Raw genomic sequence first — 15,513 nt, 5'->3', positions numbered from 1 at the left:
CATCTTCTGCCTGGCTCAGATATCTGCATGGATGGGTCTCCTAATTCCTCCATTTGTGCAAAGACATGATCAGAGAGGTTACATCCCACACACAACCCTCTCACTTCATACTTCTTCTGTGTGCTTATTTTAATCTAAATTATATTGCATATTCTGTTTATTGTCTGTCTCCCTTGTAGAATGTAAGTGCCCCAAGTTTTATTTACTACTGGGGCATAAGAGCTGCTCAGCAACTATTGGGTGAGTGAGTGAATGAATGAATGATGGGGTGCAAATGAATGCATGGGTACCAGATCATTGCTGTTGGCATCATGTTTTTCTCTCAATGCCTTTGCTGCCTAGCCTCAGTCTGCCCCAGAGTGCTGTGACCTCACTCTGACCCCACTCTGGAGTGGCATAAACCTGAGCTTCTTGCTGGCCCTCCTGATTCCCAGGATGCTATGTGACACTGCAGCTCAGAGGCATGCAGTGTCTCCTGGGACAGCCCTGGCACTTAACAGCCTTGTTGAGTCTAGCCATGGTGAATGGTTGGCTCCATTTACCTGGAACCCGTGCAGTGGCCGGGGACCTTGAATGACTCGTGGCCAGGGTTCCTCTTGGGGGCCTGTCTTCTTCCGTGTAAATATTTTTTCAGTGCCCAGGAACAGATCAAAAGGGTGCTTGGAGCCAGAGGTCCTGGATTCGAATTCTATTTGTCCCCTGTCCCTGGAAGTGTAGCTGGCCTCAGGGGAAGGACCAACAGCCAGCAAAGAGCGAGAGAATGCCTCGAGGCTGGGTGTGACTTGAGTCCTTCACTGAACAAGTAATTCAGAGCACCTACTGAGTGCTGGGCACAAGTCATATGTGGTCTCTACCCTGATGGAGCTGATGTTCCAGCAGGGGAGACAGACAGTAAGTAAGATGTAACAAGTAAAAAGTGGCTTGTCAAATGATAAATGCTTAAAAAATTAAGCAAGGAAGTGGGTAGGGGTGTTGAGGAGTGGGGTCTGTACTTTTTATAGTCACTGAGAAGATGCTATTTGAATGAGGACCTAAGGGAGAGAGGGAGTCAGCTGGGGCATGGGTGCTCCAGGCAGAGAGCACAGCAGGTACAAAGGCCTTGTGGTCAAGAAGTGGGGAGGAGGCCAGTGTGAAGGGAGTGGAGGCGTATGAGGCCCGAGGTCATAGGGGACCCATCACATGGGATCTTGTTGGCCTTTTGAGGAATTTTGGTTTCATCTAGAGTGTCCCAGGAGTCAGGGGAAGGTATAAGCAGGGAAAGATGAGATCTGATTTCTGTCTGCCTTGGAAAAGGTAGAACATGGGAGGTGAGGGTAGAGGCAGGGAGACCAGTGAGGAGGCTGCTTCTGCTGTCCAGGGTGAGCAGTGCTGACAGCTGGATGGGGTAGGGGGCAGCAGAGGGGTGAGCACACGTGGGATTTTTCCAGCAGTGTGGGGAGAGAGTAGTTAGCCAGGGCTGGAGGAATCAGGAAGGGCTTCCCAGGGGAGGTGACCCATGATTGGACTGAGAATTGGGGATTTAGGAAGAGGAGGACCTTATAAGGAAGAAGCAAGGGAAAAGAGTGGAAGGACCTGGTTTATCTAGGGGACAGAGAGCAGAGGCTGAGATTCCAGGGACATGGGACATGAGTCCAGATAAGTGCAGTGTCAGACTTCAGGAGGGTTCCTCATTCATTCATTCATTTATTCATTCATTCAGTGAATTCGTTTGGGATCCACCCAAGGATATAGGGAGGGAGAGAAGAAGAGTGATATGGTCATTTCACAGATCATTGGAAGTGGGTTGACCCTCACAAAGGGCCAACCACTAATTTCACAGTGGGGAAACTGAGTCCCAGGGCAGACCAGGACTGGTCCCAGGTCTCACCCCAAGCTTTGCAAGAGGAGTTTGGCGGGGTCAATGGCAAGGTTGGGGGACTCCGGGCTGTGGAAAGGAGCTTTTGGAAAATCGTGATCTGCTTGGCAAGAGACAATGACCCGTCCTGTCCCTTTGGACACAGTCTGGGGTCCCACGGTGCTGATCCCTCTGCTGTGTCTCTACCTTGAATCTGATGATCTGGGCTTGTGTGCCCTCCCTGATGGGGCTTCTGTGTCTGTAACTCTAGTGCTCTGTGCTGCAGTTCTCATGGGCTGTGGTCAGACCCCAGTGGGGTGTGGATCCATGATGAACGCTCTGTGGCTCTGAGAGACTAACATTCTGTGGCTCCAGCGTTTCAACTTTATATGCCTTTGTGGGCTGTTGCCCAGTTCTCTGTGGTTGTGTGCTCTGTCCCCATCCCTGGGAACTTGGTGCCCTCGTGACTGTCACCCAGTTTTCCATTAGCCTGGGATTTGGATTCCAGGGCTCGGATTCCCACACTGTGGTGGCTCATCTGAAGGGCCAGAGTCCCAAGATGTTGTCCAGATTGCTCCCTCTGCTGACATGCAGTGGGACAGATACAGATCATGCTGCTGCTGGGCCAGGTTCTTGGAGGGGCCCAGATGGCACCCAGGTACAGCTGTCTCTCCGTCTGGGGCCACCAGCTGGGCATCTCTGGGTGATGCTAGGATGTGTGGCTGCTGCCTGCAGGGGGTGGTAGCAGGCATCCTGCCTTCTGGCCCCAGCTGTGCCTCTGTCTTAGTGCATTCAGGCTGTTCTAACAGAATATCACAGATTGGTTGGTTTATAAACAACAGAAATTTATTTCTCAGCATTCTGGAGGCTGGGAAGTCCAAGATCGAGGCACCAACTTGGTAAGTTCTGGTGAGGGCCCTCATCCTTGTTAATGGCTTGTGCCTTCTTACCTACCATGTCCTCAAGTGGCAGAGGGGGAGGGGGCTCCCAGGCCCCCTCTTTTAAAAGAGCATTTGTCCCCTTCAGGGGGCTCCACCCTCATGACCCAGTCACCCCCACAGGCCCCACCTCCTGACACCGTTACCTCGGGGTTTGGTTTTCAGCATAATTTGTGGGGGACACAAACATTCAATCTGTGTTGCCACTAATGGGCTGTGTTTGTGAAAGGGTGGGGTGACCTCCTCCTTTCTCCATGCTTCAGGTTAGGGGTTTTGGGGTGAAATGGGCGTAATGGGCTATGCTGACGGTGAGGTAGATAGGTACAAGCTCTGGTGCCCCCTCGTGTGGGTTCCCAGTCTTCTGTACGCCAGGCTACAGGATGCAGGCCTGCAGACCGTGGCTCACCTGCTGAGTGGGAACGGCGACCTGGCTAAGAGCCCAGCAGCTTGAGTTCAAGTCCTGACCGCTTTCAATGGGCTCTATGACCTTGAGTTTGTCTTTCCCCTCTCTGGGCCTCGATTTCCTCACTTGCCAAATGAAGACAAGAACCCCTCCCACGGCACAGTGTCTCCCCAAGGGTGGACCCGATCTTTGCCCACTTCCTTCAATTCTTGCCTCAGTTCCCCAGATGTGGGCCTCACTGGCTGGTGCCAACAGGAGAGGGTGCAATACCATTTCCCACATCTGACCTGGAGGAACCTTCCAGTCACTTGAAATGCAGGGTGATGCTGCCACAGTGTGGATGGGGACATGAGCCCGGGGCCACAGTCCAGTGGGGTGTCTGGCCTGCAGGGACAGACGCATGGCAGAAAACAAGGTGAAGGGATGCAGAGACCTGCATTGCTGGAAGCTTCTGGTGGCCGTGGGTGGGGCTGTGTTTAATCACACCCACCTGCATGCTCACACGGAGGCCACAGCAGAGGTGTCTGTGTTTAGAGAGAACAGCAGGCTTGAGATTGGGCTTGGGGCCAGCCTGCCTGGTTTCAGGCTAGAGCTGTGAACTCGGTCCTTTCCCCTCTGTTCCCTGCTCCTTGGTCTCCATGTGCCTGGCATGAGGCTAATCACTGTCTCTGCCTCATGGGATAACAGAGAGGATTATTGTGTGCAAAGACTGGAAACGACGTCTACTGCAGAGCAGTACTTAATAAACATGAGTTATTTTTATCCCCATTTTTCAGGCAAGGAAACTGCAGTCTGAAAACAAATGCCTGGCTTATCATTAGAAGATCAGTCCTGTTCACAGAGCCCTTGCTGACCCGAGACTTGTATTATCTCATGAAGCTGTCACAGCCACCTGGTGCTGGATGACGTTATACCCACTTGGTGGATGAGGAAAATGCCTTAGCCAAGCAGCAGGATTTGAACCCAGCACTGCTGTCCTCTCCCAAGGCTCCAGGGGCTGGCGAGGGGGAGGGCAGTGAGTGCTGGCATGGTCTGGCATGAGGGACCCCCGTGGCACATGGGTGTCATAATTTCAGCATTTCTGTTACTTCCACCCATGTTTCCATGACTTAATCTACATTCCTGTTAATGGTGCCCCTCCGGGTGTTCACTCCTAGTTATTGCGCTGGGCAGGCAGTGCCAGGAATGCTAACAGGTGTGTCACCTGTTTGCTGGCAGGTGGCCCTGCTGGTGCACTTGTCGGACAGCCGCCCTGGCCCATGCCGGAAATACTTAGTGGTGTTTTCTCTTGGTTCAGATATGTCTTGGAACTATCAGATGGATGAGCTTCCCTGGGTGGGTTTAAGGTTCCAGTGGGGCTGCCCCCTGGCACTTGGCTGCAGAGGAGTCTGGTGAGGGTGAGAGGGTCTGGGGAAGGTAGAAGGCTGGGTTGTGTTGGAAATCTCACCTCTGCCACTTGGAAGCTCTGTGATGCTGGGATAGTCACTGGCCCTCTCTGAACATCATTGCTCCATCTTTGGAAGAGGACAGCAAGGAGGCAGTGATTCTCCACTCTGGGTCCCACAAAGCTCCTCTGCCCCTCACTGCAGTGGCTGTCACCTCCCTCAGACCCCAGATTCAGCCTTATTTGTTCTGAGTTCCCTGATGTCACCTGTGATAAGGTGAGGTTTGTTGACTGTGGACCTCTGAGCTCTGAGCATGGCATGTAGTAGGTGCCCAATAAAGGTTGTTTCCCCCTTGTCTGAGTTCTTAACCATCAGCCTCATTTTACCAATGGGGAAACTGAGGCCCTGAGTGGGGAAGGGACCATACACAGAATGGGTCAGTTTGCATCTGAGCCTAGGCCTTTTTTGATCTCAGAGCTCTTGATCCTAACCCAAAAAACGGACTGTGTGCCACTCTGCAAGCACATAACTCTGTCTGAGGAAGGCGGCTGGACCTTCAAAAGAAACCACATACTGCCCAGTTTACCACCTTCTCTGCCCCCAGCCCAGTCTGCTCTGGAGACCCTCAGTGCTCCCCAGCCTTGAGCAGAGGCCTCCACCCTGCTCTCCCTGCCCCCGCCCATGCCCCCTGCAAACCCTTCTACCTCTGGCAGCTGGAGGAGGGTGTTCAATCACAGGTCAGACCGTGTCGCTCCTCTGCCCCTCACTGCAGTGGCTGTCACCTCCCTCAGACCCCAGAGGAAAAGCGGGAGTCCTCGGGCGGCCTTGCACCCTGTGCGACTCCCTCCCACAGCACCCCTTCCTCCCTGTACGCTGCAGGCCTGCCCAGTGCCCTCCCTCCCGGGCACCCCCGCCCATGGCTCCCTCCCTTTTTTCATCAGCCTTTCCTCAAATGTCACCTCTCAGTAAGGCCTGTTTGATCACCCCCCCGATTTATTTTTATGTTTCAAATTTTTATTACTTCTGAATGGCACATATAACACTGGAATATACCCTTGGGGCATTTTTAAGGTAAAAAATCTCAGACTTTTTGTTTGTTTGTTCCATTTGTATCTCCAACTGATAAAGATTTTTTCTTTAGCATAATTACAATCACAGCATCTATCCAACAGAACTAAACATAATTCTTCAACAGCATCTCACACTCAGCCTTTGTGCTCTTTCTCCCTGTTGTGCCCAGATGTCTTCACACGTGGTTTATTCCAGTCAGGATCCAGCAAAGGTCCCCATGTTGTATTTGGCTGATGAATCTCTGAAGTTTCTCTTAATCTATAGCAACAGTCCCCCCCTCTTCCTCTTTCTTGTTTTCTTTTCCCCACTCTAATTATTTGTTGGGGAAACCAGGTTCTTTGCTGTGCCGGATGGCCTTGTGGTGTGTGTGCTCTAATACTTCTCTTTTGTCCCCTGTGCTCTGTGTCGACTGGGATTGGAGTCTAAGGCTGAATTTGATTCAGGTCCAATTTTGCAGACAAGAATATGTTACGGGAAGTGCTGTGGACTTCCCTGCACATCCTGTCAGGAGGCACATAATGCCAGAATGTTTCACTTCTGACGAGGCTGAGACTGGTTGTGGGGTTCCAGTGCCATCAGCCCATTATAGAGTCCCTCTCAACCTTCCCCTGATGGTCAGTGCTGGATCCTGGGTCTCCTTAGGGCTGCAGAAAGGTGGTGCTCCCATCCTACTTCCTCTGCCCTTATTTGTTGTAGTTCTTCTGTAAAGAATGACTTTCCTTATTCGGTTCCCCTAAAATATCATTCCTACAGGAAGACGGGATAAATGCGTTCTTTTTTTTTTTAATTTTTTTATTAAGGTATGATTGATATACACTCTTATGAAGGTTTCACATGAAAACCAATGTGGTTACTTCATTCACCCATATCATCAAGTCCCCACCCATACCCCAATGCAGTCACTGTCCATCAGTGCAGAAATGCTTTATTCTTTACCTTCATTTTCTGTGTATAGAATAATGAACCTGGTACCTTAACTACCTCCAAAGGGACCAGTGAGAGTTTATTTCTTCTTTTGAGAACCATGAACATATGAATTTTGACAGTTTTGTCATCCTTATTCTCTTTGATGCTCAAGTTGTCCCAGGTTTAGCCAGTGGGAGCCCTGTGTCCTCCCGCCTTCCCCTATCAGAAGTCCCGCGTCCGATTTCCTTACTCTCTGGCGCCAGTCTTGACCCAGGTTCATCTTGTACTTTCCCTGCCCTGGTCCTGGAATTGGCCATTTCTCTGAGGAGCCCTTTCAGTGGGAAAAGATGTTTAGAGACCACAGTCTGGCTTCTGGGGAGACCACCCCATTTATGATTGGCAACATCTCCCTCCTTATTCTGATACCTGCTGTTAATTTCTAGCATGTTAACATGTTTCAGCTCTAACATATTATATTTACTTAATTCTTACATTTGTTGTTTCTTCTCTGTCTTCCTCTCTAGAATATCGGCACCTCGAAGGCTTGATTTTGTTCATGGCTGTACCTCTGGGCCTGGCACACGATGCTTAATGAATATTTGTTGAGTGATGAGTGGACGGAAGGGTGGCCCTCATCCTCCCCTCGCCCAGCCTGGGGATGTGGTCATGAGGCGTCTGCCCCCCCACCTCCTCTCCCAAGCCTGCAGAGCCCCGGGGCCTCTGTCTTATTTAGATCAGCAGGACTGGGTGGCAGAAATGTCACCACTTGGTCCATGGGGAAGAAAGGGCCTGGCTGAGAAGATTAAAGGCATGTCTGATGAGATGCTAATTTGTTTCAGGAAGCAGGTGGGGTGGCAGCATCCCGGGGCCTCTGGGGCTTTGTGAGGCCAAGCAGGAATGGGAAAAACAGAATCGAGGGGTGGAGGGTGACCTGGATTCCCTTGTGATCCTTTTCTTTCTCTTAGCCCATCCTTGGGTTCCATCAGCTCATTTCTGAGGGGAGTCAGCCCTGCGTTTGAGCCCTGGCCTGGATGCCTCAGTGGCTGTGTGACCGTAGGCAATGGGAGGAACCTCTCTGGGCCTTGAGACAAGAAGTGAGACTGCACAGGGGCAGTAAACCCAAGGAAGAACATGGAGTGCAACCTGTGGAGGCCAGAGATGCAGAGACTTGCTTGGGGCCACACTGTAGTCCACAGCCAGCTGGGACCTGAACTCAGGCCTCCTGGCTCCCCACCTCTGCTGATCTGCTGTTTCACCCCTGGTCATGTCTCCTTGAAAAGGCCTGTGTTCTCTCACACTCTCCCTGGGGCTGACATTTCTGCAGAAGTAGCCTTGTGAAAATCTGGGGACCATGGAAGGGGCACCTGACAGGTGCAGCTCAGATGACAGGCAAGCTTTCAGTGGCTGGAAACCCCAACCCCAAGTCTCTGTTCTCAAGTGCTGACTCTGCTGTCTGCCGGGTCTGCCAAGCAAACTGCTTAGCACCAGCAGGAAATCCATCAGCCAGCTCCTTCGACTGAAGCCCAGGCCCAGGCCCCTTTGCTGGAGGCAGAGATTGGGGAGCATATCAAGTCATGTTCTCTTATTCATTCATTGTGCACTTTCTGAGCCCCTGCTCTGTGCTGGAATCTGGGGCTGTGGGATGAGGAAGGCACTGGATTAGCCAGGACTAATTGGCATCCAGTTTACCAAAACCCAACCCATACTAGCTTTAGCAAAGAAAGGAATTTATTTTATTGGCTGAAGTAACTGGAAAAGGATCTTACTGACTGAAGTCACAGTGGGTCCTGGTTCCAGGTGCTGAGATGACCTTGTAATCAGGGTTTGGTCAGTCTCAGTGCCCCCTCCTCTCTCCCTTTCCATCTCTCCTATTCCTGTGCCACAGTGGCCGCCGCAGCTCTAGACTGGTACTCCTCTGCACATTTCTGCTCCCAGTGGAGAGAATTTTCCTTTCCCAGTAATTTCAACCGAATCCCAGGATAGTTTTTCACTGGGTTGACTTGGGTCCTGTGCTCACCAGAGCAAAATCACGGTGGCCGGGGGTTGGGAGTATGCTGATTAGGGTGCTCTGGGTCCAGGGCCCTTCCTGGAGCTGCGCCAAGACCAAGTGCAAGGGAAGGGCAGTTCCTGGAGGAAAAGGGGGTAGTGCTGCCTGCAGAAGAGGGAATGGGGCAGGAGCAGGGCTCCGTGCAGATGCCAGCTCTCAGAGAGCTTGAGGCCTGGAGAAGTTGAACTGCCCGTGAGGTGAGGAAGTATGTATTGAGCACGTACTGTATACAGATGCTCTGATATGTGGAATCATCGTTTCCCCCTGTGGCCCTATGAGGGGAAGATCCCTGTCCTCAGTGTTCGAGGGGAAACTGAGACTCAGAGAAGCAGCATCTTCCTGGGCTAGAAGCTCCTAAAGGGATGGGACCGTGTCCTCCTTGGCTTGCTTCTCGTATAGCACCTAACACGGCACCTGGGAGCTTCTCAGTAGGACCTGTGTCTTCTGGGACCCACAAAGCTGCCTCCCAAATCAGCAGCTGGCCCAAGTGACTTCTGGGTGGATCCTATGCCCTCTAGATGGGGGTGGCGCTTGACGCCTTGAGCTTGGGAAGAGATCCTCCTACTTCTTCCCAAATTCTCCCCTCTTGGGCCCGTCACAATGTCCAGGACCCACTAGTGGGGCATGCTCATCTCTCTCGGCTCCTTTTCTTGGGGTGAATTCTTTCCCAGGGCACACCTCGGCTCACCTGAGCCACCAACGGCTATCTGAATGCCACTTAAGTCGCAACTCTGCCACACCTAACATCACTCTTAATAATACTGCTCACATGTATTATCTACTGAGTGCTTACTGTGCCAGGCGCTGTTACAGGAGCTTTACATTCATTTTATCTCACTTCATCCTCACAATATGTAAGGAATGTACTAAACTGTCTCCATATTACAGGCAAAGAAACTGAGGCTCAGACATGTTGAGTAACCTGTGCAGTCCCACAGCTGGAAAGTTGTGGAGCTGGGATTTGAACCCAGGCAGGCCAGCTCCACTGCCCATGTCCTTAAACACACCTGTGACTGAACGCAGTAGGCATTTGTACATATCCCCTCCCTGCCTCTGGAAGCTCCCTTTCCCCACCTAACCTACGGCAGCCTTAGGGGGCAGGTGGGGTGAGGTTACTCTCTCCATTTTGCAGCTGAGGAAACCAAGGGAGACTTCCCTAAGGCCACACAGGCAGGGAGTTTCTGAGCTGGGCTCCGTTTCCCCATGTGTGTGACCCCAGGCCCAGTGCTCCAGCAGTGGGCCCTTCTGCCTGTGAGGGTCTCTGTGGGGCAGGCAGAGTGGGGCCTTGTGCTGGCCTGACCCGCCTCTCTGGCCCTGGGGTGTCCTGGGCCATTTGTATGGCATCCTCCAGGTGACACGGTGACAGGAAGCTCTCCTAGGCCAGGCCATGGGCCTTCCCTAATCCGGGTGCCCCAGCACCCATCTCTGTGTGTCCTTATTTATTGTTGTTACTTCCATCATGCCTATTCAGCTGGTGCCAGAGACGATCTGGGTGTTTGTCTTCTCAATAAAGGCAGCAGCAGAGGTGGGGAGCAGCCTGTTCTTGGCCTCCTGCTCTGGACTCGGACTGTTGGGGTTCCTGCCCCAGCTCTGCCACTTAATGGCATGACCCTGGAGCAGGAGCCTCACCTCCCTGGGCTAAGCTGGCAGGGAGCTCAGCCCAGAGCCTGGCACACAGCAGGGATTTTACAGAGGCTTCTCTGTGGCGGCGGCACAGTCTGGTGGCTGGCAGCTGAGACCCTGCTTGGCCACTTACATGCTGTGTGAGCCTGGGAGCATTTTGTCCCTCTCTGAGCCCCTCTCTGAGCCCCTCTCTGAGCCTCAGTTTCCTTACTGGAAAGTGAAGGTGGCCTGAGGACCCTCCTGATACACAGTGTGGCTTAAACAAGATATTTGTGGAAAGCACTGGATTCCTAGCTTTCTTCTCTGCCCTCAGCCAGGCCCACTTGCTGGACCTCCTGTCTCCACTCACACACAGGGGTTGGGCTCCATGCAGAATAATCACAATATTAATAGCTGTTATTTATTTATTGCACACCTACTGTGAGCTAGTTAGACTCCAATAAGTGCTCTCTGCTGAGCACTTATTGATCTCATACAGCCCTCCCTGTATCAGAGACAGGAACTGTTCGTCCCATGAGTCAGGTGAGGAAACTGAGGCCTAGAGGGGCTCATGGAGGCAGGACTCAAGCTCAGATCTGCCTCTCTCCAAAGACTGTGTTCTCTGATTCCTCCCCTCGCTGTCTGTTTACTAAGTCAGCAAGAGGAAGAGATGCCAGATGCATTTATTGAGTTCTTGCTGTATGTCTGAAAGGCTCATATGCAGCCAGTCAGGCTTTTCTTGTTATTCCATGTCACAAAAAAAGATAATTGCAGAGGTTAGGGGTGAAAAGGCAGGCTGTAGTTCTCATCATTCTACACTGATGAGCCTGTCAAATGCCTATGAGGACTGCAGGGGACCCAGTACAAGTGGACCGTGTCCTTGTCTTTGGGAACTCCTTATCTTAGGGGTGAGTAGTCAATCTCAATGTAGTATGAAAGACATTATTGAGACCCAGAAGGCAGGGACTTCCAGCAATCGGGGGTCCCTAAAGCTGAGCAAACATTCCCAGGCAGAGAAGTTCGATGGCGCAAGCTAGTGAGAGCAGGCATTCCAGGTGGAGGGTCTGGCTAAGTACAAAGGCCTAGGGGCATCAAACAGCAGCCTAGGGAAGGAGGGAGGGGATAGGGAGATTTTGGCAAAAGAAGGGGTGGGCAAGGCAAGCTCTATGGGAGGGAGAGGACTAGGGGCAGGATGCCAACTGGAGGTTTCCCACAGGGTGCAGAGCCTCCTGGGGCTGCATTCCACAGGCCCGGGGCTGCGGTGGAGGAAGGGCCTCGTCACCACAGATGCCACCGCCACTGGCTCTGGGGAGGATTATCTATTTTAGCAACTCAGGGAGGGTGGAGGCAGGGAGCGCCCAGCCTCTGCCAGTTAGCGCAGGCAGCTCCAGAGCGCACAGAGGAGTGTGGCTCGCAGCTCGGGGCAGGCCGCCTTCCAGGGCCTGCGCCCCAAGGGCAGGTGGGGCAAGATGCTGGCTGTGTCGCTCAAGTGGCGGCTGGGCGTGGTGAAGCGGCGGCCCAAAGGTACTGAGTGGGAAGTGGTGTGGGGTGGCCTGCTGCCTGCCAGGGGCTGGGTGGCTGGACCTGGGTGTGGACAGGGGCGGAGCCTGAGGGGCCTAGGGGACCTCCCGCGCCTCCCCTCCCTGCCCTGTCTCCCCTTGCTCCGCTGCACCCCTGTCCCTTCCGGTGCTCTTTGGGTTTCTCTTTGGCTCCGTGTCTCTTTCTGAATCTGTGTGCTTGTCTGATGTCTCTCTGTCCCAGCCGTCTCTGCCCGCCTTCGTCTCTCCAGCTCTTTGTCTGAATCTCTGACTCTGTCTCTTCATCTTCCTCTCTGCCTCTGTCCCTTTCTTTCTCTGTCCCTTGCTGTCTGTCTTTGTCTGGTTCCCTCCGTCCCTCCCTCCCTCTCTCTGTCTCTCCCCTTTGGTTCTCTCTGCCCCAGCCTCTGGGCTTCCTTGTCTTTCTCTCCCACTCTGTCTTGCTGTTGTCTGTCTGTCTCTGTGTCTCTCTCATGGTCTGTGTCTGACCGTCTTCCTCCCTCCACTTTCCTGTGCCACAGTCTCTCCTTTGCCTGCTCACATGGCATGTCCCTGACTTTCCTTTCCTCCCCATTTGGGGCACAAGGCTGGCAGTTGAGAGGTGTGTGTGTGTGTGTGTGTAGGGTGTGTGTGTGGGGGGGGAGCACAAGGCTGGCAGTTGAGGTGTGTGTGTGTGTGTGTGTGCGCGCGTAGGGCCAGGGGCTGTGAGTAGGGAGCTGGGACTGCGGGGGGGCTGCAGGTAGAGGCAGGACTTGACCCTGGGGGAGCCCGAGCCCATGCTGAGAATCACTGTGTGCAGAGTGGTGTCATGCACAGAGGGCCCCAGGAGGGGGCTCAGGGTGGGAGTGGGGTGGGGAGGAGCATCTGGAGCTGGGAGAAAAGCCCCCCACTCTGTGTGACCCCAGGTTTCCCTTCTCTCTCCATCTACAACATGGAAGGGAGAGGGAGGTGCTTTAGGCCTCAGAACTAAGAATAATCATACTGTTAATAAGAACAACAGTAATGGGCATTAATTCAACAGCACCAGGTGCTAGGCACTGCACTAAATCATTAATTCCTCACAACAGCCCTGCAAAGCTGGTCCTGTCCTTATCCTGATTGTGCTGAGGAAGAAACTGAGGCACAGAGAGGTTTAGTAACTTGCCCAAGTCCACACAGCTGACATGTAGAGGTTTTCTCAAGCCAGCTCTCCTAACTTCCATGAGCATTTTCTAGACTTGGAGGGGCTGCATTAGGAGTGGTTAAGGGGTAGCAGGGTCCATGGTGCAACAGAGGGCTCTAGGCTCTGACACCCTACAGGTCCTTGGAAGCCCCTTCCACAAGGACAGAACAGCTCAAGTCGGGAGAGCATGGAGAGCCTGCTTTCCAGGTACTCCTGTGTTGGAACTGCCCCCACCTGAGAACCCCTGTCCTTCATGAAAGCTGTCAACCTCCTGTCAGATCCTCCTGGGCTGGAGGGATGGACAGACACCTCCAGGGCTGCTTCAGATCTGAGCTTCCCTAGGATTTGGAGAACAGCCGGTTCAGTGTTGTGGGCGACCCTGCCCCCTTGGAGATGCAGGGAGTGCGCATACTGTCCCCAGCAGACCTGGGTTCACATCCTGCCCCTGGCTCTGACTTCCCATATAACCCACCGAGAACCTCAGTTTCCTTATTGATAAAATGGACCCAAGAAAAGCCACTCCACCCCACCCCCGAGATGGCAGTGGTAATTAGGAAAGATGGGGGCAGGACCTGGCGCGAGTAGACACCTGGTAGTTTTGAAGTCCATCTTCCCATAGGAACCATTTGCTTTCTCCTCCTCCTCACTGCCTGCACCACCCCCCAATATGCACACCAGTAACCCCTAGGTGGTCGTGTCTGGAACCAACAAGCCCCAGTGGGAAGTAAGCAGACAACAGAAGGGACCTCAGCCTGACTGAGGCCACCGTGTGTGCTGACGTGGGCCACGCTCCTGCCTGACATCTCTCTACTCCTCTGCGAGGGGTGCTGAAGGAGGCGCATGGAACTTGTTTGCGTGTACAGTGAGCCGGCACATCCGTTTGTGAAAATGTGCAAGTCCAGGAAGAAGGAGTTAAGAGATTGTGGGAAAAAGTGTTTCTTCTGTCTTCTTTTCCAAAATACTTTTTTTAATGCCTGAGGACACATCTCCCCACTTCCAGCCTGTATTTTTTTAATAGGCTTTTCTGTTTCCCATCTTTTCTGCATAAGACTCCTGACTTCCTCACCCTGTGATTGCTTGAGGTAGGGTCCCTGGGCCACCAAGTCAGCCGAGACCCCTCCTGTGTCCCCCAGACTGGGCTTTGAGGCTCTTCTCAAACTCAGGAGCAGCACTCCCTGCCTGGGCCAGGACTGGGGAGGAGGTATTCAGTCCCGGCTCAGCAGCCCCAACGTAAGTCACAGGCCTGAAAGGTAGGGGGAGCCCCTACTGTGTGCGCACAGAGACAGGAGCAACTGTGCCTGCCTGCTGGACACCCAGTGCACACCCCCACCTATCTCCGACAGTCCTGACCCTGTCACCATTGTCCACATCTGGACAGTGAGGAGGCCTGGCGAGGAAAGGGGCAGGTGCAGCTGGCCTGACTCTAAACACCCATGTGCTGGACAACCACGCCTGCAGACGACTCCATAGCTTGGGTACAATGACGGTGTCTTCCCAGAGAGCAGAACTGAGGATTCTGGGAGATCAAATCCCTGAGATTTCCCAAGGGATCTGCTTAGGCCTCTGGGGAGATAAAATGGTTACATTCAGTTCAGAGAGTGAGGCATTTAATTTGATGTGTGCTGATATGAGGGAGGCAGGGTATGCAGAGCAGAGGGTGTAAATCCCAGCTGTGCAACTGGGACAAGTGCCTTCACTTCTCTGGGTCCCAGTTTTCCCATCTGTAAAATGGGGTTAATATTAGACCCTTCCTCACTTGGTGGCTGCAAGGACAGCAGATATTTTTAAGAGCTCGGCTTCAGGGTCCCAGAAGGAGATTACTTGCAGGGCAAGGGGGTCTTGACGTGCAGATGATGTCAGCACTAAGGTGGGGTAGTGGTGGGGGTACACAGGGCCCAGCTGATGCCTGGAGAAGGAAGCGATGATTTTGCTTGAGAGAGATCAAGGAAAGCTTCCAGAATGGGGCTTTTAAGGATGAGTAGGCATTTGCCATGCACAGGGAACAGCTTGTATAAATGCCTCAGGGAACTGGAAACTTTGGTAGTGTGAAAAGTGTTGGGAGGGAAGGGAGCCAGGGCAGAGGAGATGGGAAGCTGTTGAGCTTGGACTCTCCCTGGGGTCAGCAGGAGCCATGGGAGGCCCCTGAGCAGGAGAGAGTGGAGGACAGCTTGGAGTGTTAGCGCAGGCTCTGGCTGTGTGGAACACAGGTGGGGAGGCAGGGAGGAGGCAGAGGACCCTGAGCCCTCCACTCATTCACCATCTATTCAGGTACTGTAGGCCTGGGGAGGACAACAGGGAGCAAGACCAACCCAAATCTCTGCCCTCACAGAGGAGGGAGGAAGGGAGGGAGCAAGACAAATAAGGAAAATATATGGTGGTGGTGCATGCTGGGGAGAAGGAGAAAGCAGGGAGAGGAGTGTGGGGTGTGGTGATAGTGGGGTGTGCTTTTAAATGGGGTGTTGAGGGAAGGCCACACGGAGAAGGTGACACTGGAGAAAAGCCCTGACAGAGGTGAGGTGGGGAGCCATGTGCCTATCCAGGAAAAGAATGTGGCTGGCAGAGGCCACAGCCAGTGCAAAGGCCCTGGGGTATGAATGTGTTGGTTGTTGCAAGGCTAAAGCAGGGTGGAT

At 53.1% G+C, this 15,513-nt stretch overlaps 1 protein-coding gene across 14 annotated transcripts in view; it reads left to right on the top strand.

Moving 5' to 3' along the window:
• The window catches only part of GRIP2 (glutamate receptor interacting protein 2), a 94,293-nt gene that overhangs the window by 27,299 nt on the left and 51,481 nt on the right, over nt 1-15,513 (top strand). Inside the window, exon 1 of one of the 14 annotated variants that reach the window (XM_073231086.1) lies at nt 11,533-11,710. The exons of the other annotated variants lie outside the window; for them this stretch is intronic. Coding sequence (XP_073087187.1) covers nt 11,656-11,710 — 55 coding nt within the window. The 5' untranslated portion in view covers nt 11,533-11,655. Of the gene's footprint in view, nt 1-11,532; nt 11,711-15,513 lie in introns of those variants that run through there. 14 annotated transcript variants of the gene reach the window in all.

The sequence above is a fragment of the Manis javanica genome, chromosome 3, assembly GCF_040802235.1.
Source record: "Manis javanica isolate MJ-LG chromosome 3, MJ_LKY, whole genome shotgun sequence".
NCBI lineage: Eukaryota > Metazoa > Chordata > Mammalia > Pholidota > Manidae > Manis > Manis javanica.
Note: the sequence above shows the minus strand (reverse complement) of the source record. Positions and strands in the feature narration are given on the sequence as shown.